Source organism: Schistocerca serialis, chromosome 2, assembly GCF_023864345.2.
Source record: "Schistocerca serialis cubense isolate TAMUIC-IGC-003099 chromosome 2, iqSchSeri2.2, whole genome shotgun sequence".
NCBI lineage: Eukaryota > Metazoa > Arthropoda > Insecta > Orthoptera > Acrididae > Schistocerca > Schistocerca serialis.
Window position 1 is genome coordinate 376,124,699 of NC_064639.1, and position 25,294 is coordinate 376,149,992.

The 25,294-nt window shown below is 38.2% G+C and overlaps 1 protein-coding gene across 9 annotated transcripts in view; it reads right to left on the bottom strand.

The window, feature by feature from the left end:
* Positions 1 to 25,294, bottom strand: part of LOC126457194 (sodium bicarbonate cotransporter 3) — a 989,834-nt gene that overhangs the window by 79,191 nt on the left and 885,349 nt on the right. For all 9 annotated transcript variants that reach the window (XR_007585444.1, XM_050093289.1, XM_050093286.1 and 6 more), the window contains 2 exons: positions 24,977 to 25,084; positions 17,168 to 17,305 (listed from right to left, as the gene is read on the bottom strand). Coding sequence is in view for 8 of the 9 variants with exons in the window: in XM_050093289.1 (XP_049949246.1) it covers positions 17,168 to 17,305; positions 24,977 to 25,084 (246 nt within the window). In the remaining variant the exon portion in view is untranslated. The remainder of the gene's footprint in view (positions 1 to 17,167; positions 17,306 to 24,976; positions 25,085 to 25,294) is intronic.

Here is a 25,294-nt window from a genome sequence, read left to right on the forward strand (position 1 = left end):
GTCAACATGGGTTGAGAAAACATCATTCCTGTGAAACACAACTAGCTCTTTACTCACATGAAGTGTTGAGTGCTATTGACAAGGGATTTCAGATCGATTCCGTATTTCTGGAAAGCTTTTGACACTGTACCACACAAGCAGCTCGTAGTGAAATTGTGTGTTTATGGAATATCATTTCAGTTATCTGACTGGATTTGTGATTTCCTGTCAGAGAGATCACAGTTTGTAGTAATTGACGGAAAGTCATTGAGTAAAACAGAAGTGATTTCTGGCATTCCCCAAGGTAGTGTTATAGGCCCTTTGCTGTTCATTACCTATATAAACGATTTGGGAGACAATCTGAGCAGCTATCTTTGGTTGTTTGCAGATGATGCTATCGTTTAGTCATCAGAAGATCAAAACAAACTGCAAAATGATATAGAAGAAATATCGGGATGGTGTGAAAAGTGGCAGTTGACCCTAAATAACGAAAAGGGTGAGGTCATTCACAGGAGTGCTAAAAGGAACTTGTTAATCTTTGGTTACACGATAAATCAGTCTAATCTAAAAGCCGCAAATTCAACTAAATACCTAGGTATTACAATTACGAACAACTTAAATTGGAAGGAACACACAGAAAATGTTGTGGGGAAGGCTAACCAAAGACTGTGTTTTATTGGCAGGACAATTTGAAAATGTAACAGACCTACTAAGGAGACTGCCTACACTATGATTGTCTGTCCTCTTTTAGAATACTGCTGCGCAGTGTGGGATCCTTATCAGATAGGATTGAAGGAATACATCAAAAAAGTTCAAAGAAAGGAAGCACATTTTGTATTATTGTGAAATATGGGAGAGAGAGTCACAGAAATGATACAGGATTTGGGCTGGAAATCATTAAAAGAGAGGCGTTTTTCGTTGCAACGAGATTTTCTCATCAAATTCCAATCACCAACTTTCTCCTCTGAATGTGAAAATATTTTGTTGACACCAACCTACATAGGGAGAAACAACCACCATGATAAAATAAGGGAAATCAGAGTTCGTATGGAAAGATATAGGTGTTCATTCTTTCCGCACGCCGTACGAGATTGGAATAATAGAGAATTGTGAAGGTGGTTCGATGAACCCTCTGCCAGGCACTTAAATGTGATTTGCAGAGTATCCATGTAGATATAGTTGTAGATGTAAAGGTGGCTTGGCTCAGTGTTCCTGTTGGGAACTTCCAACAATTTGTTAAATGCATGCCATGCTAAGTTGCTGCACTACGCCAAGCAGGAAGAGGTTCAACACGATATTAGGAGGTATCCCTCGACTTTTGTTAGCCCAGTGTCTATTTGCACAGTAAAATGATCTACCTTCTGATGTAATAACCAACTATCCTACAGAAGCTAAAGAGCAAAAGAATACAACGGCTGGGCCATGTAGTCCATATGCCAGATGTAAGATAGGCGAAGATGGCACTAGAGGGGAAACCAAACACCAAATGCCCCATTGGATGACCAAGGCAGCACAGGATGGACGACCTGCTGAAGGACCTAGCAGCCCTGGGGATTGAAGACATCTGGAGGAACCGGACACAAAACAGGAAGAAATGGAGGCAGTGTGTGGAAGCAGCATGTGGTCTGTAGGCCTGTGATCTCTGGATATCTAGCTAAAATAATGTTGATGGAGAAACACTGTTTACGAACACATATTTTAGTGCCTTTAATGTGTTTCTGGCAATTTACAAAGGCATATAACATAGAAACTGTAGCATAGATATCTAAGAATACATGTAACAGGCAAAAAAAAAGAGATCTATACACATTAGCTCACTGCCAACACATGTAACAAATATTTTGTTCATCCAATTCCAACAAGTTGCTACTTCAATTATATAGTTATGTTCACCATGTAGAGAAGAAAAATTCCGTCTTTTGTGACAGAATGTTTATTTTGTAGCCAACCAAACATATTTTGCCTATTCATGCTAGGCATCATCAGTTGTCTTCATTTTTCTATTTTTTTCATACATCCATGGGTTGTTCTGCAGGCACTAGAAACCCACATTACATGTTTCTAATTGATGAGTTACATTGTACATTTCAATATGTTTCCTACTGTGCACTGCATACGGTTTCTCACTTGCTGTAGCATTGCCTCAAGTGAACAAGACCATGTGGAGTGTGCAACACTAATCTGTCAACTGGAGCCTACAGAAAAACCCATTGATACATGAAAAGGATGGCATGATTAGGTGAAACATGTTTGATTAGAAACAAAATAAACATTTAATTGCAAAATACAGACTCGGCCAAGGGAGCGTATATTTGGGTGTCCATGTGTTTGTGCATGTGAATGAGCGTATTTTAGCTAGAAAAAGAGCTAGTGCTTGAAAGCTAGTGTGAATGCTATTTACTGTTACATGTTTCTGTGTTCTATGCACTGATCCACTATAGGTGAGTAAAGGCTGTAAGCAATATACTGCCTGTGTTTTCTTTTCTCAATGAAACATATACTGCATCTAAATACATGAATGCTGCAAATAATTCTGTGTAATCAATTACCAGTTGTAATGTTGTTCATTATTTTGCAAGATGTATTGCGCTCTTGCTTCAAATTGAAGTGATAAAATTTTTAAATACTTTGCATTCATATTCCTAGTTAGTTAGTTAGTTATGTGCTGCATAGATCAATCTGACAGTAACTGTTATGATGTGGAATGTGTCAAGTGCATAAGAAATGCACAAGTGAATCAAAGGGTTTTTTAAGCTTAAAATTTTTATTACCCATCCCATTACCTTAAAGAGCACAAAATGCATATATTATACCAGTAGATTTATTTACTCCTGTTCAAGCATTCATCTATGGTATAGAAGGAATTGCCGAGGAGATTTGATTTCAATTTATTTTTGAAAGTATTACTGCTGCCTGTCAGACATTTTATTTCATCTGATAATTTATCGAAAAGTTTTACAGCAGCATATTTTACCCCTTTCTGTGCCACAGATAGGTTAAGTAGAGCATAGTGTAAGTCTTTCTTTCTTCTGTTATTATAATCATGAATGTTACTGTTGTTTTTAAATTGGTCCATGTTGTTAAGAACATATTTCATTAGTGAGTAAATGTAATGTGAGGCTGTTGTAAGAATTCCAAACCTTTTAAATAGATGCCTACAAGATGTGCAGCTATGAACCCTACCCATAACTCTAACTACTTTCTTCTAAACAATGAATACTTTTTGGATAAGTATTGAATTATCCCACAGTATTATTCTGTATGACATCAGAGTGTGAAAGTATACAAAGCATGTTAGCTTACTAATTTCTACATCCTCAAAATTGGCAATTATTCTGACTGCAACAGTTGCTGAACCTAGACGCTTTCAGAGTTCAAATATGAATTTTCCAATTAAGATTCTCATCTATATGTACATCCAAAAATTTAGTATGCTCCACCGTGGCTACTGACTTTTGTTAATGTATTATATTTATTGAAGGAACTGTACTCCTTGCAGCAGGATATTGGATGTGCTGTGTCTTTTTAAAGTTCAGAGCAGGCCCATTTGCAGAAAACCAATTAATAACTTGCCCAAAGGCATTATTTGTAACATTTTCTATTCGAGTTTCTTTTACTGGAATAATAATGATGCTTGTTATCATCAGCAAACAGTGTCAGTTTAGCTTCTTGTTTCAGATAGGGAGGGAGCTCATTCATTCACATATATTAAGAACAAAAGGGGACCCATGATTGAAACCTGTGGAACACCTAATGTAATTTCCCTCCAGTTAGATGACTTGGCAAATTTACTTAAATCATATAAAGAAACATTTTGCTTCCTGTTCTGTAGATATTATTTAAACCACTCATATGCTGTTCCATTTATACCATAGAACTGTAATTTCTGTAACATAATGTCATGGTTCACACAATCATATGCTTTGGATAAGCCACAGAAAATTCCTATTGGTGACATTTTACTATTTAAAGACCCTATTTTGTGGGCAGTGAAATTATAAATTTTGATGTCCAAACTGCTATTTACCAAGTACCCTGATTCGGTCGAGATGGCTAACCATCCTTCAGTACATTACAACCACTCGAGTATGTAGGAATAGATTTGCCTGTAATATTTTCACCATGGTACAGTGCCTAATATTGTAATGACACAATACTATAGTGTGAAAAGAATTGCTCTATTTAATTTGTTTCTGTAAAATATCTGTTATGCCTTTGAGCATTCTAAAAGAAAAAAAAAAACTTTCTTTCTGCATTCACAGCAAAACATACTCTAGCAAATTTATGTAACTTTTCCAGCCATAGGATTACGCCATCATGTAGTTGCATAGACCAACTATTTGGGCACTGTTGCAAATGTGGCCATCAGATCTGTATGGGTGCAATATGACAACATAGTCATACACCCAGAAAAGTTTTACTGAAAATGACAATAGCCACATAAGCCTACACTCACACTAGCCACATCAGCCTACACTCACTCACATATTCTAGCACCTTTGTGCCATTAACATTTGCGTCTATTTATTAGTGGCACTTCTTTTTGCAGAGACTCAACAAGTTGCCAGTAGTGGAAAGTCCTAGTAGAATATAAATACTTTAGGAGTGAAGGTAACAGCTCACCAAATAGCAAAGGCATTAACTCATCAACAGGCAGGTGAACAAGACTGAAAACTTGCTAGCTTACACATGAGTGCGCGCGCGCACACACACACACACACACACACACACACACACACACACATTCTCTCTCTCTATCTCTCTGTCTTTAGGCCTGGCTGGCTGAATACAAAATGCTGGGACTGCAGTTCCACTGGGATGAGGGTTTGGATCAGGTGGAATAGATGAGTGGAGAGAGGAGATGGGGAGTGGGAGGGAGAGTTGGAGAAGCACGGCTTTATGGCCCAGAGGCAGTCAGTAACTGCATGGGACAAAAATTTGGGAACGAAAAATAGCAGCTGCACAGGATAGGAATGTGACATGGGCACCAGCACTAGTGAGTTCAACTACATAGCCAAAGCAGAAGTCTAGAGAGGCTGAACCCCTCCCCCAACAACCAAATGAAATTACACAAGACCCTCTCGCCTTGTAGTGAAATTAAAAGATGTAACGGGCAATCAAAAAGTTTCAGTTTGACAGCATTGCTGCAGCATATATGCAAATGCAACAAAACATGACTTGGATGCCAGTATATAACCACTGACATGTGACAAGGGATTAGTGTGGGATTTATGTCTTGCCAATGTGTGTGCGGCAAATTCGGAAGTGTGAACTATGGCAACATTATTACCAAATGCGTCCAAACAGGACCAATGTGCTGTTATTCTTTTCTTGGCTGCCACAGCACAAACAGTGGTAGACATCCATCATAGAATGAAGAATGTGTAAGGGACAGCATGTCTTTCCAAAAGCACTGTTGTGGAATGGAGTGACAAGGGGTGCTGCTGCTTCATGTTGTCATGAAAGAGCTAAGTCGTTTGTGAAAAGCATACTGATGCCACAAACACACTTGATCCACTTCAACTGTTCAAAAATGCTTCAATTTTCACTACCAAAAGGGTTTTGAACCATCAGGTGATCCTGTAGTATGACATAAACACATTAAGATGTATAGCTGAACTATGAGAAAAAATATTAAACAGTCTTTCTTTACAATCAAATATCAACAAGTCTCTGGGATCTAGTGAATTGCTATACCACTCTCAAGTAAAATACCACTGAAACAGTAACAAAAGACCAAGCCAAAGTGAGCCAACTACTCATCATATGTGTAGACAAACAAAGAACCTACCAACTGCAACTCAGTACAATGTCAGCATGTAGCAAAAAAATGAGTTGGCCTCACAGTGCCATTCAGCATGAGATGTAGCCAGGAAAAACATTTTTTTGAACATAGATCTTACTATCGAGTGCAATGTATCTTTGTCCTTCTAACAATATGACATAGTAACTAATATGTCTAATATGGCCTAAATTTCTTAGAAAAAATAAAAAAAACTAAACCATATTAAGGTGCTTAATGAGTCTTGCGAGACAAAATTATCAGCAATAAGAACATCAAGGGGCTACATAAGACAGTGAACTGTCTGGAGGTATTACAATAACTAAGTCAGTTGTGAGAATGGAAGACAACTATGTGATCCACACAATGTAACAAGAACACAGTAAAGAGATAGAAAACACAGCTGAGTGAAGTTACAGTCATAGTTTTAGAATATAACTCAAATTATTACATCACATTAGAAAGCTTACAAGAGGAGGAGGAAAAGGACATTAACAGCATTCACAGTCAATATCACACTCACTAATACAGAACAACAATAGAGTTGAAACTTACTCGCAGGTTACAACTGTGCGCCGGACTGAGAGTCAAACTCAGTATCTTTGCTTTTCGTGGGCAAGTGCTATAATGACTAAAAAGCCCTAGTACATGGAAGGCAATGTCCCGAGTTTGAGACTTGTCACAACCATAGTTTTAATATGCCAGGAAGTTTTGTATCAGCGCACATTCTGCTGCAGAGAGAAAATTTCATTCTGCAAACATCCCCCAGTCTGTGGTTAAGCTATGTCTCTGCAACATTGAAATTTCCAGGAGTGACAGTCCCACGAGTCTCACAGGAGAACTTCTGCAAAGTTCAGTAGGTAAGAGAAAGGTACTGGTGGAAGTAGCTGTGAGGGGTGCTTGGGTAGCTCAGTTAGTGGAGTGCTTGCCTGTGGAAGGCAAAAGACCTGAGTTCATGTCTCAGTCTGGAACATAGTTTAAATCTACCAGGAAGTTTCCTATCAGTGCACACTCTGCTGCTGAGTGAAAATTTCATTCGGGGAACAAAAGAGTTATTATCTTTAAAGCTTGTATGTAACAACAAGGAGACCAAAAGGAAAGGATTTAAGGAATTAATTCTGTTACAGTACTCGCACAAGATGAAAGAGCAGTGCTGAGTTACAAAAGGTACACTTGGGGATGTGTCCCCTTTAATTTTTTGAGTCCTCAGAGGGAAAAAAGCTACAATTTATTGATAGTAAAAGGCAGAAAAAAATCATACATCAATGACATTATTAGCAAAAGGTGATAATAATATTGGGTTTTATCTCTATCTGAAGCATTTGTAAATAGCACATTGGGTGAAATTGACCCACATGTGGATGTTAAAAGCCACAGAAATAAATAATAGTCTTATGCGGTCAGATTTTGCAATAAATTTCAAGAATACCAAATGTAAAACATCTAATATGACCATTGTATCATCATTAAATGTGTAATATAAAAAGACTAGAAGAATTACACAATAAATAATTTCATCATCTCTTACTTGTGACTATTAAGGGAACAATGATAAACATGCACAATTAGATGAACACAATCATTACAAAAGATGCAAAACTCAATGTAGAATTATGCCTGTAAAACAACAAATACATTTGATTGATTTCTTCTGGATGAGTACCACAGCCTCCATAAATTCAAAGAAAGGCAGTATTTCCAGCAGGGTGCTTGGTTAAAATATTTGCTTTATTCGGCACTATTGGCCAATTTTGATCTTTAGTTCATTTTCAAATACACATAAAAACATAACAACACATTGCTGTGTTTTTTACAGGTACACTTCAAAATGAACTGAAGCTCAAAATTGGCCAGAAGATATAAATAAAGTACCGTACTTATTTTAATCAAGCAGCCCGGTGGAAAAGATGCTAAATTGCAGATAGGCACATCAAAAAGACTCTTGTTGTGTCTATCTGTGACTCACCATCTCTGCTATATGGTGAGTAGCAACTTCCCTTCTCCTAATATTTTTACATTCCATCCTGGATTTTCCACTGTTTGATTTTAGCCTTGTGGAAAAGGTATACTTCTTTGGACAAATTCAGCTCTCATCTCATACCTTGAAACCTACATACAAAAACAAATGGATAAGCACAAAGGCTGTTGTGATATGTAGCACCACGTCCATAATGCCTCAGCTGTTTGTCATTACTAAAATGTAAAGAAAGGTAACTATATTTTATCTTAATGTGCGTCTCTTTTGTGTTGTAGCACAAGTTATCTTATTATTTGAGACTTCCTGGAGATTAAAACAGTGTGCCAGACTGGGACTCAAACATGGGACATTTGCCTTTGTGGGCAAGTATGACTCATGAGCTACCCACATAGCTTTACTTCTGCTAATACTTCATCACTTTATTTCCATCTCAAACTAGCATATGCTAAATTGCAGTGTAAAAATTCATTTTGTGTGCCTTATGATGTTTGGTGAATGGGTCATTCCATGCCAAGTGGTCTAAACCTTCCCACCATCATGTCTCCAATTTTCTTCAAATTTTATCTGTAGCACTAGTCAAGTGCTAAATTAAGTTTCTCAAGATTTCAAGCCTCTAGCTGCAATACTTGCTGATCTACACCCCCTTGTCTGAAGGGTAGTAAGTTCGCATGCGCGCGACATCAGACAAAATGCCATTTTTGGGGTCTCATAAAATTGAAACCAATTCATAAGAATGGTTAGTAAGATGAGACCCTGTACAGTTTTTTGTGCTGATTCAAACGAAATTAATTATAAGATTACTGATGCAAAATCCGGTCAAACAAGTCGACTCAAAGTGTACCCCTAATTCTGTCGTGACTTAATGCGACAAATTTTGACCAATATTCAGACTGCAATAATTTCCTTGCAGATAAAGATATGGACTTGAACTTTTTACCAAGTCTTATCTTTGTGCTGGACATAATACAGCTGGATTTCCAACTACCCAGGCTTTATAGTCGCCTTGCAAAATCTCTTCAAATTTGGCAGTGTCAGCGCAAATGGCTTTATTTACCAAAGTTCAAAGCCCATTACTACAAAATAGTCAGCCTGGATTTAATTGTGAATAGTATCATCTGAAAGAGAAACTCTTGCTCTACAAGATGGATATATTTTTCTTTTGCAACGCTTCCATTAAGTGCTTATTTACTCAGGTCAAAGTATCTTATATTTTGTGTGCGCAGTGCCCTGCGTTGGTCCATGATGGCTGAGCCATTACTGGTTATCACAATAAAACCAGCATCCCCATCGCCATAGGGGCCACGCCCGATAGCCATGCAGTAACAGCCACGGGTGGGTATCTTTACTGCAGGTTCCCAAGCCTGATTACAGGGTGTCTTTACCACAGGATCCCAAGCCTGATTGTGGGTTTCTTTATGCAGGTTCCCAAGCCTGTCTTCCTCAGTTACTTCATCATTCTGGAAGCATCGTTGATTTGCAAGAGAATGCTTTCAGGAAAACTGTATTGCCGACCAGATGATGTCACTGATGGAGCTGGAATAACACCAATGATAAGTTGTTCTGGAATCCAGCAAGTATCACGTCTTAAGGGCCAATAAAATGAACTTGCAGGACCATGAGGATGCATAAAGCTTATGAAAGCATCTTTCTGTTCGACTGAGATTTCAACGATGTTTCCAATCCACCATTTCTTTTCATAAATGCAAGCAACATACTGCCCAGGCTGAAGATCCATGACTTGAACTACTACTTCAGCAGCACTAATTTTGGCCAAAAAAGATGTCGCATCATTAGAAACTCTACTGACCTTAATTGTCGTCATATCAATGGGCAAAAAATGGTGGTTTTCTCTTGTGCCAGCTAGAGTGTGCCCTTGCAGGAATCTTTCTTCTTGAGAAGCTTTTTCTTCTTCAACTTCCTCTTTGCTGATGAAAAAGAATTTGATTCCATTGATATTATCATTGCAGAAGTTGAAAAGATCTTTGGGTGTTAGAATCTGGTTTTCATATGGACGTTGCAAACTTGCTCTTGCTGCCAACCGTTTTGTTGTGCCTCCAATGCCATCACAAGGCGACTTTCCATGGCTTGTTCCAAAGAAATTCCATTCTGCTGTTATTTCAAAATCTTCTTTGTGATAGCATAAGTTGAGAAAATTCTTGAAATTCTTATATTATGCAGCTGAACCATCACTGAAGTAGTGGATGTGGCTTATTTTGGAAAATTGCATCTTCAGGTAATTGATTACTTTTCCAATGTAAACATGGACAGTAATCGTATCGTGTCGAAGGCAGTCACTAATAACACAAAGATTCACACATTGCACCTCTTCGTTTTCACAGTAGTAGACTACAAATGGATGAGCTGTTGCTTGACTGTTTTCCCAGTGAAAGCCTTGCACTGCATCTTGAACAATAAATGAATAGTTTTCAGCAAAATCCATTAGTATTATGAATTCGCCTTCTTTCAAATCAGTTTTGAGAGCTTTCAGGTGCTGGCTTTGATGCTTGGCAATGTAGTGATGACAAGACAGGTTCCAAATTTTTGCTGCAATATCTTCAACATACTCTTCTGTTGAAAGCTGCTTTGTTTCTAAAGTATCCCTGTCGGTATGAATCCATTGTTTGTACTCAATCAGTTCTTCAGGGTCATTATCTTCAAAATATGTTGCAATAACTGCTTCTACACCTTCTGGACCAGGGCAGTTTTCACAACGATGAAGCATACAATCCTTGTTTTCCAAGCTGCAAACAGCTTTGCTAAGAATTTCCTTGTAGTCTTCATTGATTGATGCACCAGTGAGCATAAGCTTGACATTTTGGTGTATTGTACAGACACAAACTGAGTGCATTCCAGCAGAGCCAACTGTAACACACCATTTTGGTCTAAGCTCGCAAAACTTTGAGAAGCCAATTTCTGGTCCATTTTGCTTCTGATAAGACACGTACATTTCCTTCAAATTGCAAAGCAACAACCGCTTTTGCTTGTACACCTTTGTTCCTGAAATTCTCACAGGCACACAGTCTTTCTTCCCTGGACAAAGTCTGCTGAATTCGTCATCTTGAAAAAAGTCATGTACTTTCTGGACAACTTCATCTGAAAGCTTCCTTCCTTGCCGATTTGCTGGAAAAGCTAGAACACCTTGCTCATTCTTCAGTTTTCTCGCTTGCTTTACCATTCTTTCTGATACATTAAATGCTGTTGTCGTATCTTTAATTGTCCAGCTTCTTGGAACCAAGGTCAATATTTGAACTTTTGTCCTACGATTTGACACTTTACATTTTTCTTTCAACTCTTCTATAAGATTATCAAGATCTGCACAATTATTGCATGGGCGACTTTTACTTGAACTTGGCTGTTCATCGTAATTGATTCCTACAGCAGCAGCAATTTGATTCCCAATTAAACTTTGTGCATCCAAGATCTTTCTTTTTGCATAGCTTTGCTTATCTCTTTTACTTAGTTGTCTTCTTTTCAATGGTGAAGCACCAATAAATGATAAACTTTTGTTGATGGCTGGTTCAGTTTCATCCGTTGTGAAATCTTGTTCAGATTGGGTTGATAGTGATGATGAATCTTCTAGCTTTTGGTTCAGTGCCGACATGCAGCGAGGGCAAAGCTTCTGACCAGGTTTTATATCAATCACTTCTTTTTTCTTTAACAGGCAAAGTTTGGCAGCTGTTTCATTATCAAGCAGTCTAAGTCCAGCTTTTACATTGTGATTCCTCTTCTTGAATGGATTGCAACATTTCTTTTGCATCGCTTGATATTCATGTAGGAAGAGGGCTTCATGGTGGAAGCAAATGATGGAATTTTCGTCAAGTTTGGCTTCTGAACGCGAAACAAGCAATTTCTGGTCACATTCTGTGAAATCACTAAACGCTTTGAATCCAGTCTTCTTAGCATAGAAGATAACATGGCACTTTGATGCAGCAGCATCTTTTCCAATTGAACAGGGGGCCAACGATTCTTCTTCTTCATTAACTTCTGACATCTCTCACTGGCCAATCACTGAATAAAACACGAATGAAATATCCAATTATATCAGTAATTCTAAGCGACTATTAAGATTCAAATTCCTAGAAATGAAGAAAAATTAGTGCATCGCGCATACAAAATATAACAACTTTGATGTGAGTTAATGAGTACTTAATGGTCGCGTTGCAAAAAAAACAAATGTCAGTCTTGTAGAGCAAGAGTTTCTCTTTTAGGTGATACTATTCACAAGCAGATTCAGGCCAACTATTTTTTAGTAATTGGCTTGAAACTTTGGTAAATTTTACCGTTTGTGCTGACACTGCCTAATTTGAAGAGATACTGCAGGGCGACCATATGGCCTGGATCATTGCAAATCCGGCTGCATTATGTCTAGCACAAGCATGAAGCTTGGCCAAAAGTTCAAGTCCATATCTTCAACTGCAAGGAAATCATTGCAGTCTTAATATTGGTCAAAATTTGTCGCGTTGTGTCACGACAAATTTTGAAGTATACTTTGAGTCGAGTTATTTGACCGGGGTTTGCATGAGTAATGTCATACATAATTTCGTTGGAATCAGCAAAAAAAACTGTACAGGGTCGCATCTTACTAACCATTCTTATGAATTAGTTTCGATTTTATTAGACTCCAAATATGACATTTTTTTTATGTTGCATGCACACGGACTAAGTACACTTCAGACAAGGGGGTCTAGATCAGCAGCTATTGCAGCTAGAGGCCTGAAATCTTGGGAAACTTACTTCAACACTTGACTAAAGCTACAGTTAAAATTTGACGAAAATTGGAGACCATGATGGTGGGAACTTTTTTCAGTTTTAGACCACTTGGTGTGGAATGACCCGAATGCAAGTGGTATTGAGAATTAAAGTGTTCTCAAACAGCAACAGAGTTGGTGATTTAATTATGCCTTAAAAAACAAAGGTAATAAAAACAACAATTCTAAGGAATTATATAAAATTTCTCATTCAAATATGGCGATGGTATCTACAGATATACTAAAGGTGAAACTCTACTGGCTGCCTGTAAGTGGTCTGAAGATCATTTAACAGCACCAGATGTGATTCAACAAACATGGAATTTGATAGAAAAAGGAAGGAGCCTGTGGCAAGTTGAGGCTTTGAGTTGATCCACAAAACACGTACGGATGGTGTAAATGGTAATGCATTGACTGCAGAAGTAGGGATCTGCACCAAACCCTGGCCTGTCACATAATTTAAGTTTCCACAGTCACTAAATGACGTATTAGTGAAAAATGTGAAACCAGGATTCAAAAGTGCAACCAGTCAGCATAAGAGCTTAGTATTAAACCAGAATAGTTAGATATACCTATCAGGAAAATTAAGCTATTGTATAGTACAAATGAAATAATGAGTTGGTGTCCAAAGAAAAATAAATAATGGTTTAAGAGTATCTTTGGCAAACTTAAGACTGGGTATTATGAGGCTAATCTTTTGTCAGTAATTTTTGCATGTGCCGGTCACTTTCAGGCTGTTGGGGGAATGCTCTACAATATACTTTCTGCAAAATTTATGAATATTCCCTCTCTTGGGGTGAACAACTAGCACCTTCCAAAAGGACATTTCCTACATAGGAAGTGTCCCCTACCTTTCTTGTCTTCTCTTCTTTCTTAGATTCCTCATACACACTGATGAGCCAAAAGATCACGACCACTGGTTGAACACTTCCTGGTGATGTTTCAGGCATGTGATGCAGTAAGGAAAGAATATAAGTGGAAGAGACATGAATGGGCTGTCATCACAGCAAAGATACAGGCTGCAAATGTGGAAATCCACTGATATAAGTGTTTTGACAAAGGGTACAATGCTGTGGCACTGCAGTTGGAAATGAGAATCTTTGTAATGGTGAAGCTGGTCACCTTTTGGCATACTAGTGTAATGAATGCCTATGGAAAGTGGTTGAAGGATGGTGAAATAATGAGTAGGCTGTATGTATTGGACGACCACATCTCATCACAAAACATGGAGGTAGGATGATCCCAAACATGGTCTAATTGAGGATAGGCTGCAATCTGTGGCAGATCTGAAAACAAAGTGTAATGCTAGTGCCAGCATGTGCATTTCAGAGAACACCGTTCAAGCGCCATGAACATGGAGATCCACATCACACAACCCCTACGTGTTCCTGTGTTGATCCAATGGCATCATCAGCTATGATTGCAGTGGACACAGCATTACTGAGTTTTCACCATGGATCGATAGACATGTGTTGCCTGTCAAATTAATCGATTTTCTTGTTACATCAGGTCAAGCCAGGCTGCAGAAAACATGCACCATGCCACAGATGCAGGCTGGTGAGGGCAGAATTGTGCTATGGGGTACAATGATTTGGGCTTCCATGGGATCTGTGGTGGTAAATGAAGGCATCATGACAGCTGTAAACTATGTGAACATTAACACAGAGCCATCTGCATTGCTTCATGCGTGAAGTCTCCCTCTATGGCGACGACATCTTCCAGCAGGATAACTGTCCATCTTTCAAGAACAGAATCATGCTACAGTGGTTTGAGGGGCATTCTAGTGAACTCACATTGATGTCTTGGCCAGAAAGTCTGCCTGATCTGTACCTATTAGAACACATATCGGGCATCAGCTGCATGCCCGTAAACCACCATCCCGTTAATTTGCGGGAATTGCTTGACCTGTGCATCAATATCTGGAGCCACATACTTCTGGAACTTCATCACGGACTTGTAGAATCCATGATACGTAGAATCTCTGTTGCGCTGTGTTTGAAAAGTGGAATAACAAGTTATTATACAGATGGTCATAATGTTTTGGCTCATTGGTGTATGCTGTACAATTCCTGATTCTTTGTACTTGCACTAATCATAGCAGATTTTCTACCCTTCTCCAGATACATTTATCAAACAATCTTGCTGTCACTGTTTTACATAAAACTGACAAAATATGAAATCAAAATGACCTGGCCAAGCAGTTACTGCTGTTGTGTGAAGCTTCATTGTTCATGGAAAAGTCCAGTTCTGAGTAAATTAATTCCATTAATTTACTGTATCAAGTTGTGCCAGAATGAAATCTAGAAGCCTAATTTTAAGATGTAAAAAAATATTCTGTGTATAAAGTTTTGTACATAGCATCCAGTTGATGGTTCTGTATGTGGAATTTTGTATTTGGAATTCAGTATAGGATCTTCTTTATCTTATATACTTTTCTATATTTTTATGATTACAAGTATGAGATGAGAAAATAAATTAACTTTTGCATTTCTGAACATTATGACGAAAAAACATGTCTTATTTACGAAAGAGGAACAAATTATGAGAAATGATTTTTTCCGAAGAGACCAGTCATATCACTGAGCTGTACAACATTTTTCCTCTACGATTCAAAACCTACTGAAGCACTCAAAATCTTAAAAAAGGCTTTAAATTATCTGACAAAGGACCATTTCTCTTTGACATTTTTTAGAAAATTGAAAGATAAATGTACCAAAATAGTTAAATCATAACATACGACCATCTATAGCAACGGAGGAATTTATCATCTGCTGTAATATTTCACACTGACAACAGTGTACCATTACCATTTGTCTTCATGTCACAGGATGCTACAGTTTAGAAGATATGAGGCTACATAAATCAATGACTGGGTTGGGTCATTACACTGTGTGTTCATCTGCACACATTGACAGAATGGCTCTACTATAATGAATAATCCTTGCTTCATTTTAATTTTTAAATTACCACTACTATAGATGTACTCCAAACACTTGATTGATGGATATAGCTGAGTCCCTTTCAGCACTACCAACTTTAGCCAGCAGACAAAACTACGAGTATTTCACAAGTGAATAAGATGATTTAAAACTCAATCATAAAAACACAGTATTGTCTACCATCTAACATTGGCTGCAACCAGAAATCAGTCAGAACCAACCAATGGCATTTGGCATTTACCACTTCAGCTATTCCCAATAGTCAACATACCACAACTTTTGTAAGTAGGTGAATACAGTATTTACAGTGACAGTAGATTTCTCATTAAAATTAATTACTAATATGCAAATCTAATAGATTTTCATTCATGGATAGGATAGGGCATAAAAAATGAGTGCGACAGACATTTTATAAAAATTATAGGTAATTTATAATTCTTTTAATAATTCTTTGAAGTCAGTGAATGACTTCAAACAAAGTGACAATATCAAGAAAGATCACTAACACCTATGTTATACTAAAGCTCTGCAATGGATAGTACAGCGTCTTATCCTCTTTATTAGCTCAATATTTCACTCTTTATGGAGGCATACTGATGTAATTGTACAGGCAAGGAAATATGAAGCTGTGATACTCAAAACGGAAACCAAACATCATTGTCATGGTCCTGATGTCAGGTGATAGTATGTGTAATGTGTACAGGGATAGGTGTTGAGAAATTAATAGAGAGAGTAATATGAGATTCTTATGTTGTGAAATAACTTAACTACACGAATTTTGTAAACAAAATAGTTTTGTACAAGACAGCTAAATTGAATGATTTTGCACTATTTTTAATAGAGCTGGTTTTCTATTTGAGAAGTCTGAGGCTTTAATGCCTGTCAAGCCATGCTGATGTAGGTCTTCTGTGGTTTCCCTAAATTACTTTGGCAAATGCTGGGATGATTACTACAGCAAGGCCATGTCTGACCAGCTATCCTATCCTTGTCAAAATAGATTTAATTATGTAAATGCCTGTGTATATGAATTATGTATTTGTTCTTGAACTGAAATACTGCAACATATACAGTGCCCTTATAAAAGTGACCCTTGCCTGAATGAAGGCAACGGCCTTGCCACAGTGGTTCCACCAGTTTCCATGAGATCACCGAAGTTAGCGCTGTCGAGCGTGGTCGGCACTTGGATGGGTGACCATCCAGGCCGCTATGCGCTGTTGCCATTTTTCGGGGTGCACTCAGTCTCATGATGCCAATTGAGGAGCTACTCGACCAAATAGTAGCGGCTTTGGTCAAGAACACCATCATAACGACCGGGTGAGCGGTGAGCTGACCCCATGCCCCTCCTATCCGCATCCTCCACTGAGGATGACACGGGGGTCAGATGGTCCTGGTAGGCCACTCATGGCCTGATGACAGAGTGCTTGCATGAATAAAACTACTACTAGCTTATACCCATCCCCTACCAACTTTAGGCACACAACAGTGAAGGCAAAACATGGATGATCCAAGAGTAAAATTGAAGCCTATAATAAAATCAGTATAAAATTCTTGTACTGAAGAAGGCCATCATAAAAAACACTGAAGTTAATGTAATGAGGTTAAGGGCAAATGATATCTAAGAAATAAAGAGAAAGAAGAGAAAACGGATGTCAATGTAACTTTATGGACAGAAAGAACTTTACCACTTTCTTGTGACAATTACTGCTCCAGATAATAAAGAAGATGCAGGTATTACACTAACCTCTCCTCCAGACTCCAGCTGTCTTCGATCTTCTGCATGCCTTCTTGTCATTTCTGGCATAACATCATCAAGGATTTTCAGTTCACGCTGAGTGAAAACAAAGTCCAAAAGTTTCCTGATTCCAATCATTACAACAAGCTGAAATGAACAAAGGGTTATATATTAATTCTATCTCCATCAGAAACATCATCATGAATTTACTCAAAGAATAGACAGAAAATATAAAATGATATGAAATTTTTCCCATACTCATGTAAAATTAACTCTAGGATTATACTCGACATGATAGATGTTTTGAAAAGGGAAGTTGTTGCTCACCATATAGCGAAGAAGTGACATGCTGAGTCGAACATAGGCACACTGCAATCAGCAGCACCATTGCATGATGGGTGTGGTGACTGGATGGAGGTATGGAGGAGGCTGGGATGGGGAGCGGGAGGGATAGTATGGTGGGATGGCGGACAGTGAAGTGCTGCAGGTTAGACGGAGGGCAGGAGAGTGGTGGAGAGGGGTGGCAGGGGAAAAGGGGAGAAGTAAAAAGACTAGGTCTGATGGTGGAATGACGGCTGTGTAGTGCTGGAATGGGAACAGGGAAGGGGCTGAATGGGTCAGGATAGTGACTAACGAAGGTTGAGGCCAGGAGGACTATGGGAACGTAGGATGTATTACAGGGAAAGTTCCACCTGTGCAATTCAGAAAAGCTGGTGTTGGTGGGACAGATCCATATGGGACAGGCTGTGAAGCAGTCCCTGAAATGAAGGATATCATGTTTGCTAGTATGTTCAGCAACAGGGTGGTCCACTTGTTTCTTGGCCACAGTTTGTCACTGGCCATTCATGCAGACAGACAGCCTGTTGGTTGTCATGCCCGCATAGAATGCAGCACAATGGTTGCAGCTTAGCTTGTAGATCACGACTGGTTTCACAGGTAGCCCTGCCTTTGATGGGGTAGGTGACGTTAATGACCTAGCTGGAGTAGGTGGTGGTGGTGGTGGGAGGATGTATGGGACAGGTCTTGCATCTAGGTCTGTTACAGGGGTATGAGCCATTAGGTAAGGGGTTGGGAACAGGGGTTGAGTAAGGATGGATGATTATATTGTGTAGGTTTGGCGGACGGTGGAATACCACAGTCAGAAGGGTGGGAAGGATAGATATTTCTCATTTCAGGGCATGACGAGAGATAGCCGAAACCCTGGTGGAGAATGTAATTCAGTTGCTCCAGCCCTGGGTGGTACTGAGTTACAAGGAGATGGTGGGACTTTGGGAGGTGGTGGGAGACTGGAAAGATAAGGCAGGGGAGATTTGTTTTTGTACAAGGTTGGGAGGATAATTATGGTCTGTGAAGGCTTGAGCGAGACCCTCAGTATATTTTGACGGGACTGCTTGTCACTGCAGATGCGATGACCACGGGTGGATACACTGTATGGAAGGGACTTCTTGGTATGGAATGGGTGGCAGCTGTCAAAGTGGCGATCTAGCTGGTGGTTAGTAGGCTTGATGAGGATGGAGGTACTGATGTAGAGATCTTTGAGGTGAAGGGCAACATCTAGGAAAGTGGCTTGTTGGGTTGAGGAGGACCAGGTGAAACAAGATGGGGGAGAAGTTGTTGAGGTTCTGGAGGAATGTGGATAGGGTGTCCTCAACCTTGATCCAGATCGCAAAGATGTCATCAATGAATCTGAACCAGGTGAGGGATTTAGGATTTTGGGTTTTTAGTAAGGATTTCTCTTCGTGGCCCATGAATAGGTTGGCACGAGATGGTGCCATGTGGGTGCCAATAGCCAAAATGGTTTTTTTTTTGTGACAGTCTTTTTGTTGTGCCTATCTGTGACTGAGCATCTCCACTATATGGTGTGTACCAACTTTCTTTTTCATAATATTGTTACATTACATTCTGGATTTTCCATTACATGTTAGATGCTTGTGTTTTAAGAGGACGTAAACCGGAATACCTTACTTTTGTGGGCAGTGCACTTGTGGACCTCAATTATAGTTCACAGAGTGATTCAAACTTAAGACAAGTTGGAGATTAAGCTTTTACTGTGTTTGTGAAGTGTTCTCAATAAATAATGAAGGATATTTTATTAGTATAATACATACTTTTTCTGTGGATGAAAAAGAATTGACCACCTTGAAAGCTCTTTGTTTGGGAGACATAAACATGCACAGACTTAGATTTCCTCATGCAGCCTTATCCATTATTAGATCAATAATTTTACTGTAATTTTAGTTTATTCATTTATTTTGTAATGTCCGGCATTTTTACTGTCTTCATTCACAATTTTTTTAAAGTATATTCAGTGTGGAGCCCATTGAGTTGGAGCATCAATGTAGGACGTAATGATTAATTTGAAGTGTCCAGGCACACTTATCTGCTTAAGATTTCTGGTTTCTCTTATTCAGTCCCTTATTTAGCATGTAGGAGTGATTATAGCTTGGTGAATGAATTAGGTGTTTGAGCAATATTACTGCATTTCTTCGAACTAAACACTGGTCCTAAGAAACAGATTTTCTAATCATGTTACCATAGATTTCTCAATAACATCTGCAAACACCAATTTGTATATTTATGATTTTATCCCAAACCACTCACAGCACTTCCTTCTTCCAAGTCGTACTACACTGTAATAAAAAGAACCTCTATCCTGACAATTTATTTTAACTTTTCTTTGACATTATTAATATAATAATAATAATAATAATAATAATAATAATTATTATTATTATTATTATTATTATTATTATTATTTTATTATTATTATTATTATTAATGTTTGCTCAAAAATCAAAGCTAATCAAGAACATAACAGATCAAAGAAAGAAGATAAATTATTTTGAGTGTTTGGTGATCATGTACACTCTTGATGCCATCTCCAAAAATATCAATTACGAAAGCCCAAACCATGAATGATTTCAGTGAGGACAAAGACTTCCTGGCAGATTGTGGGTCTCTTGTGTTGCTTGAAAAAATCTGATTGCTTTCACAACTCCATGTGCTTCATCATCTATATTGGAAAAAGGATTATATTCAACAGAACTTGATTAACACTAAATTATTATTTTATGGCACAGGAAATGACTATAGCAGCTACCAAGGAATTTTTCTCCCAAATATTGCCATAAATGAATCTGCCAGAGTCATTTTGTTGAACTTTCATACGAGTACGTGTTTGGCTTGTAACTGGTCAATTCACTGTGTGCTTATCATTTCTCTCTGTCAGTTCCAAGAAAAATATCACAAACAACAGAAGCCACTCCCATCATAGTCATCAATCTGGAGAATGTTTTTCACTTATTCACCAGCAGCAGCAAATTTTATGTTTTCTTCATGAACAGAGGCCTCAAATGATGCTGTACACTAACTCCTATAAGATCTGAGTTCTTCTTCTTCTTCTTCTTTTCCACACAATATCTGAAGTATACTTCTTATAGCTGCAGAGAGGTGCTTTATTTGCACACATACTTTTTATAGCTGCACTCAGGTGGTTTATTTGCACACAAGAACTGAGAGGACACTTCTCAAATCTTAAAGCAATAACTAAAGGGATTGCAGTGGATATACATGGTATGCTACATGCTGATGGTCCTGCTGTTGTAGTCCATACTGAATTACAACTCCAGTAACTTACCAACTGTTTATCAGGTGGCTGCAGAGAGTTTGGCCTTACATCCATTGTTCTTAAAAGACAATATGTTGTAAATAGTGGACAGCTTTATGTACTTGTGATTAATAGTCAAAAACTTTTTGTTGTATGTCAATATCAGCTAGTAACTCATTACCAGATGCCAGTTCACAACTGCGATTATGAGGTGAGTTGCTATTACGATTGCACCCATGAAAAAGAATATGTGACAATAAATTACAAATGAAAATGTCAGGTTTTGTGTTGAGTATATTGGACATTGTATATTGTTTCCATATAACAGTGAACCTTAGGCAACCTTTACAATGCAAGACATCATGTTGAAGAATTTTTAACTGTGCTGTCCTAGGTAGGATTCTGCAAACTTCATAAAGAACAAATTTCACAACACTGATGTTCTGCTGTAAGCAGGCATTCACATTGTACATGACAGTTTCTGTCACTGGTGGTCTTGGCATTTGGGTAAGATCACAAACAGTGATTGTTACCCACATCTATATCCATATTCTGCAAATTACTGAGAGAGGCATGGCAGAGGGTACTTTCCATTGTATCAGTTATTAGGTACTCTTTCTGTTTCATTCACATATGGAGTGCAAAAGAATGATTACTTAAACACCTCTCTGGGGGGTGTAATTAACCTCGTACTTGCAATCCCTGTGGGAGAAATATGAAGGGGGTTGTAGTATATTCCTATTCATCACTTACAGCCAGTTACTGAAACTTTGTTAAGTAGGCCTTGTTGGGACAGACTGGATTTACCTTCAAGCATCTGCCAGAGTTCAGTTTCTTCATGGATCAGAAAACCTATGATCATTCATGCTGCCCTTCTTTATACATGTTATATATTGCGTGTTAGCCCTATTTCGTAAGGGACCCATACACCTGCGCAATATTCTAGGATGGGTTGTATGAGTGTTTTGTAAGCAACCTCTCTTGTAGACTGATTGTATTTCACTAGTATTCTACAGTGAACTAAAGTCTGCCACCTACTTCATCTACAACTGACCCTATGTAATCATTCCATTCCATATGCCTACAAATGGTTACACCCAGATGCAACACAAGGGTCAGAACACACTTCCCTGGGGCACACCTGAAGTTACTTCTACATCCAAGATAACATGCTGCATCATCCCTATGAAGAAAGTCTCAATCCAGTCAAAACTTTCACTTGATACCCCATACCAGGTCACTTCTGGTGATGAACAAGGGTATGGTACTGAATCAAATGTGTTTTTTGAAAGTCAAGAAATACTGTTTCTGCCTGGCTTTCAGGAAGTCCATGATTTTCAGGCAGCCATGTGAGAAAAGTGCGAGTTGGAATTTCACAAGATCTATGTTTTCAGGATCCATGGTGATTGGCATGGAGAAGGTCATTCTGTTCTTGATATCAATGGCCATCATGGACATCAGACAGCAGTTATATGGATTGGTTCTGCTATCCTCCTTGAGATGGGTGTAACCTGTGTTTTCTTCTAACTACTGGGCACTAGTTTTTATCTGAGGTATCTACAGTAGATTATTCACAAGACGGGTTAACTTAGCCACACATTTGGTATGGTATTTGACAGAGATTCCATTGGGCAGCAAAGCTTTGTTCAATTATAGAAATTTCACTTGGTTCTCACCACCACTGATACTAATGTCTATATCACTCACATTTACAATGGTACATGAGTTAAAATGGGGCAATACTCTTGATTTCCTTTGTAAAGAAACATCTGAAAACAGAGCTCAGCATTTTTGCTTTTCAGTTTCATTTCCTGTCTTGTCCATGAGTGTCTGGACACTTTGCTACCACTAACAGCCTTTACATATAACCAAAATTTCTTTTGGTTCTGTGAGAGATCCTTCAATAATATTCTGCTACAGTTGTCATTGAAGTTTCCAAGCATTGTCATCTTGCTTTTCATTCAGCATTTCTCTATAGCCTTATGCTTTGTTTTATACCTGTTATCTAGTAGTCTCCATTTCTTTAGAATTTTCTTTACAATGCTTCCACCATTAACTGTTTTACTAGGCGCATGTCTGTCAGGTGCATGGTGAACTATTCTTGCGAACCTGAACGCAGTGCTCCTACATACACCTGTCCACAGTTAAATGTTTCAAGTTACTCATGAGATGTGACACTATTGCATTTTTATGTACTCTGTTGAAACAATAATGGAAAACCCAGGATGGAATGTAACAAATACTATGGTTGCTACTCACCATATGGTGTAATTGCTGGGTCGCAGATAGGCACAAGAGGAAGACTGTCAGAAAGTGAGCTTCTTCATCGGAAAAACACACACACACACACACACACACACACACACACACACACACACACACACAGTCTCTGGTTGCTGAAGCAGCCAGAGACAGTGGTCATGTTTATGCAAGTTGCATTTTTGCTTTTTTGTTGTGTGTGTGTGTGTGTGTGTGTGTGTGTGTGTGTGTGTGTGTGTGTTTTGTCTATTTCCGATGAAGGCCTTGTTGGTTGAAAACTCACTTTCTCACAGTCTTTTTGTTGTGCCTGTCTGTGACTCAGCATCTCCTCTATATGGTGAGTAGCGACTATCCTTTCCGTAATATTACTGAACATATAAATACTTCTATTTGTTTTCATTGCCCTTTGTACTTTGGTAATCATTGCTGGTACAACTGCCCCATTTTCACTGATATTACTTTCAACGTGGATATCCTCAAAGACATCAGGTCTATTTTTTTGCCAGTACATCAATACATTTCCATCAGGAGTGGGTTCCAAACCATCTGTTGAAGGCACTTTTTGTAGAAGTCATTTACTAATGTATCACAGGACATATTGTCGCACCCACCATGTACGATATGTAGTATGTAGTTTTCTCAAGTGATTGTTCGATGATTGATGTATTCTCTAATGATGATGGTATGATTGAGGAACTTGCTTACTAGCAAACCGAGGTTTCCTCTAAAATTTTTGGTTACATTTGGTGTGAATATAGTGGTTAACAGAGGGATCCAGTTATAAGTTTAAGTGCATTCTTGATACTGAATCTTGCCCAAAAAATCTAACATTCTGCTTCAGCTTACATCCCAACAGATTTATGTTTCTTATTTACTGTAACATATACACCATCTTCATTTCCCACTAGAATAGCATTATCCTTTAAATCTACACTTAAAATTTTCCGAAAAAAATTTGTCTGCTAACAATTTTGGATTTTAACTTCCCTTCTGTATCTAACATGCAGTGAGCTCCACTGCTTTTCAGGAGAACTTTGAACTCTGGCACTTGGTTGTGAATCTTTGGCAACTAATTACTAGGATTATAACACTCCCACCTGTAAGGTGCATTGTTTTGGATCTTCCACTGATACTTTCAGGTATCCTACACTTATCATTATGTGTAATGGATGGGGGAGTTACCTAATTCAAAAATACCCTTGTGCACACTCCACCCACAGTCACCTGCCTCTTGTTATAGAGATACAGAAGTACTTAGAGAATACATGAACCAATGGAAAATACGATTCTGCTTTAGAGATGGATACAAGACAGATTTAACGTGAAATCATCTACAGACAGTCGGAACATGTTGCTGATAACCAAGATGTATGACAAGAGCTAGTGAACAATGAAATCTACGAATGGAACCACAGATATGCTGTGAAGAAAGTATGACAGTAACAGAGAACATCTTTAGTTGGAGGTATGATCAAACACTATTTGCCTAATCTTAGGAAGGGATTGTCACTTTAAGAATGAATCTTGTAAATCAGCTCCCAAGTCAAACCTGGTGTTGTGCAAATGAAATCAGCAGTATGCTACCACCACCAAAGTTATTATGAACTTATAGTTTACTTGAAAAAAGCTGTAATGAAGAATCAAAATCCATACTATTGTAATAATCGTAATATACAATTAAAATAAATAAATTAATTAATTTTGAAAATCTGATTATGGCATACACAAAAAGCTACGAATTGTATACTGGCAACATTAGTTTGAAAATACAATGTACAGATTCCTCCATTTCAAAAATTACCATTTGATCTACTCAGAGCAGTAAGTATATGGGTAATAGATAAGACATAATAAGGTGCAAATTTACGTACAATTAAGACTACAGGAAGCAGCGAAGTTAGTTTCTACATTATCTCCAGTGTATGAAGACCCAGCAGTGTACAAAAACTTACCATCAGAGGAAACAAAATTGAAGTTGTGCTGAATGATTTTATCACCCACAGCACTATAAGGCAAGCAAGCTGGATTAAAGTGAACATATGTACGCGTTTTAGTGGCACCTAGAAACAAAATTTTTTCAGGTTATTAATAAAAGTGATATAATATTATGTTTTAGTTATTATATAACTAACAATTCATTTGTGATGTGTATAATAAGATACATAAAAGTACTAAAACTTCAATCCCAAGGTCTTCAAGTTATTGTATGACATTCATGCAGCTGTTTCAGTAGGAATGTAAAATCAGTATATTTCTACAGTACACTATAA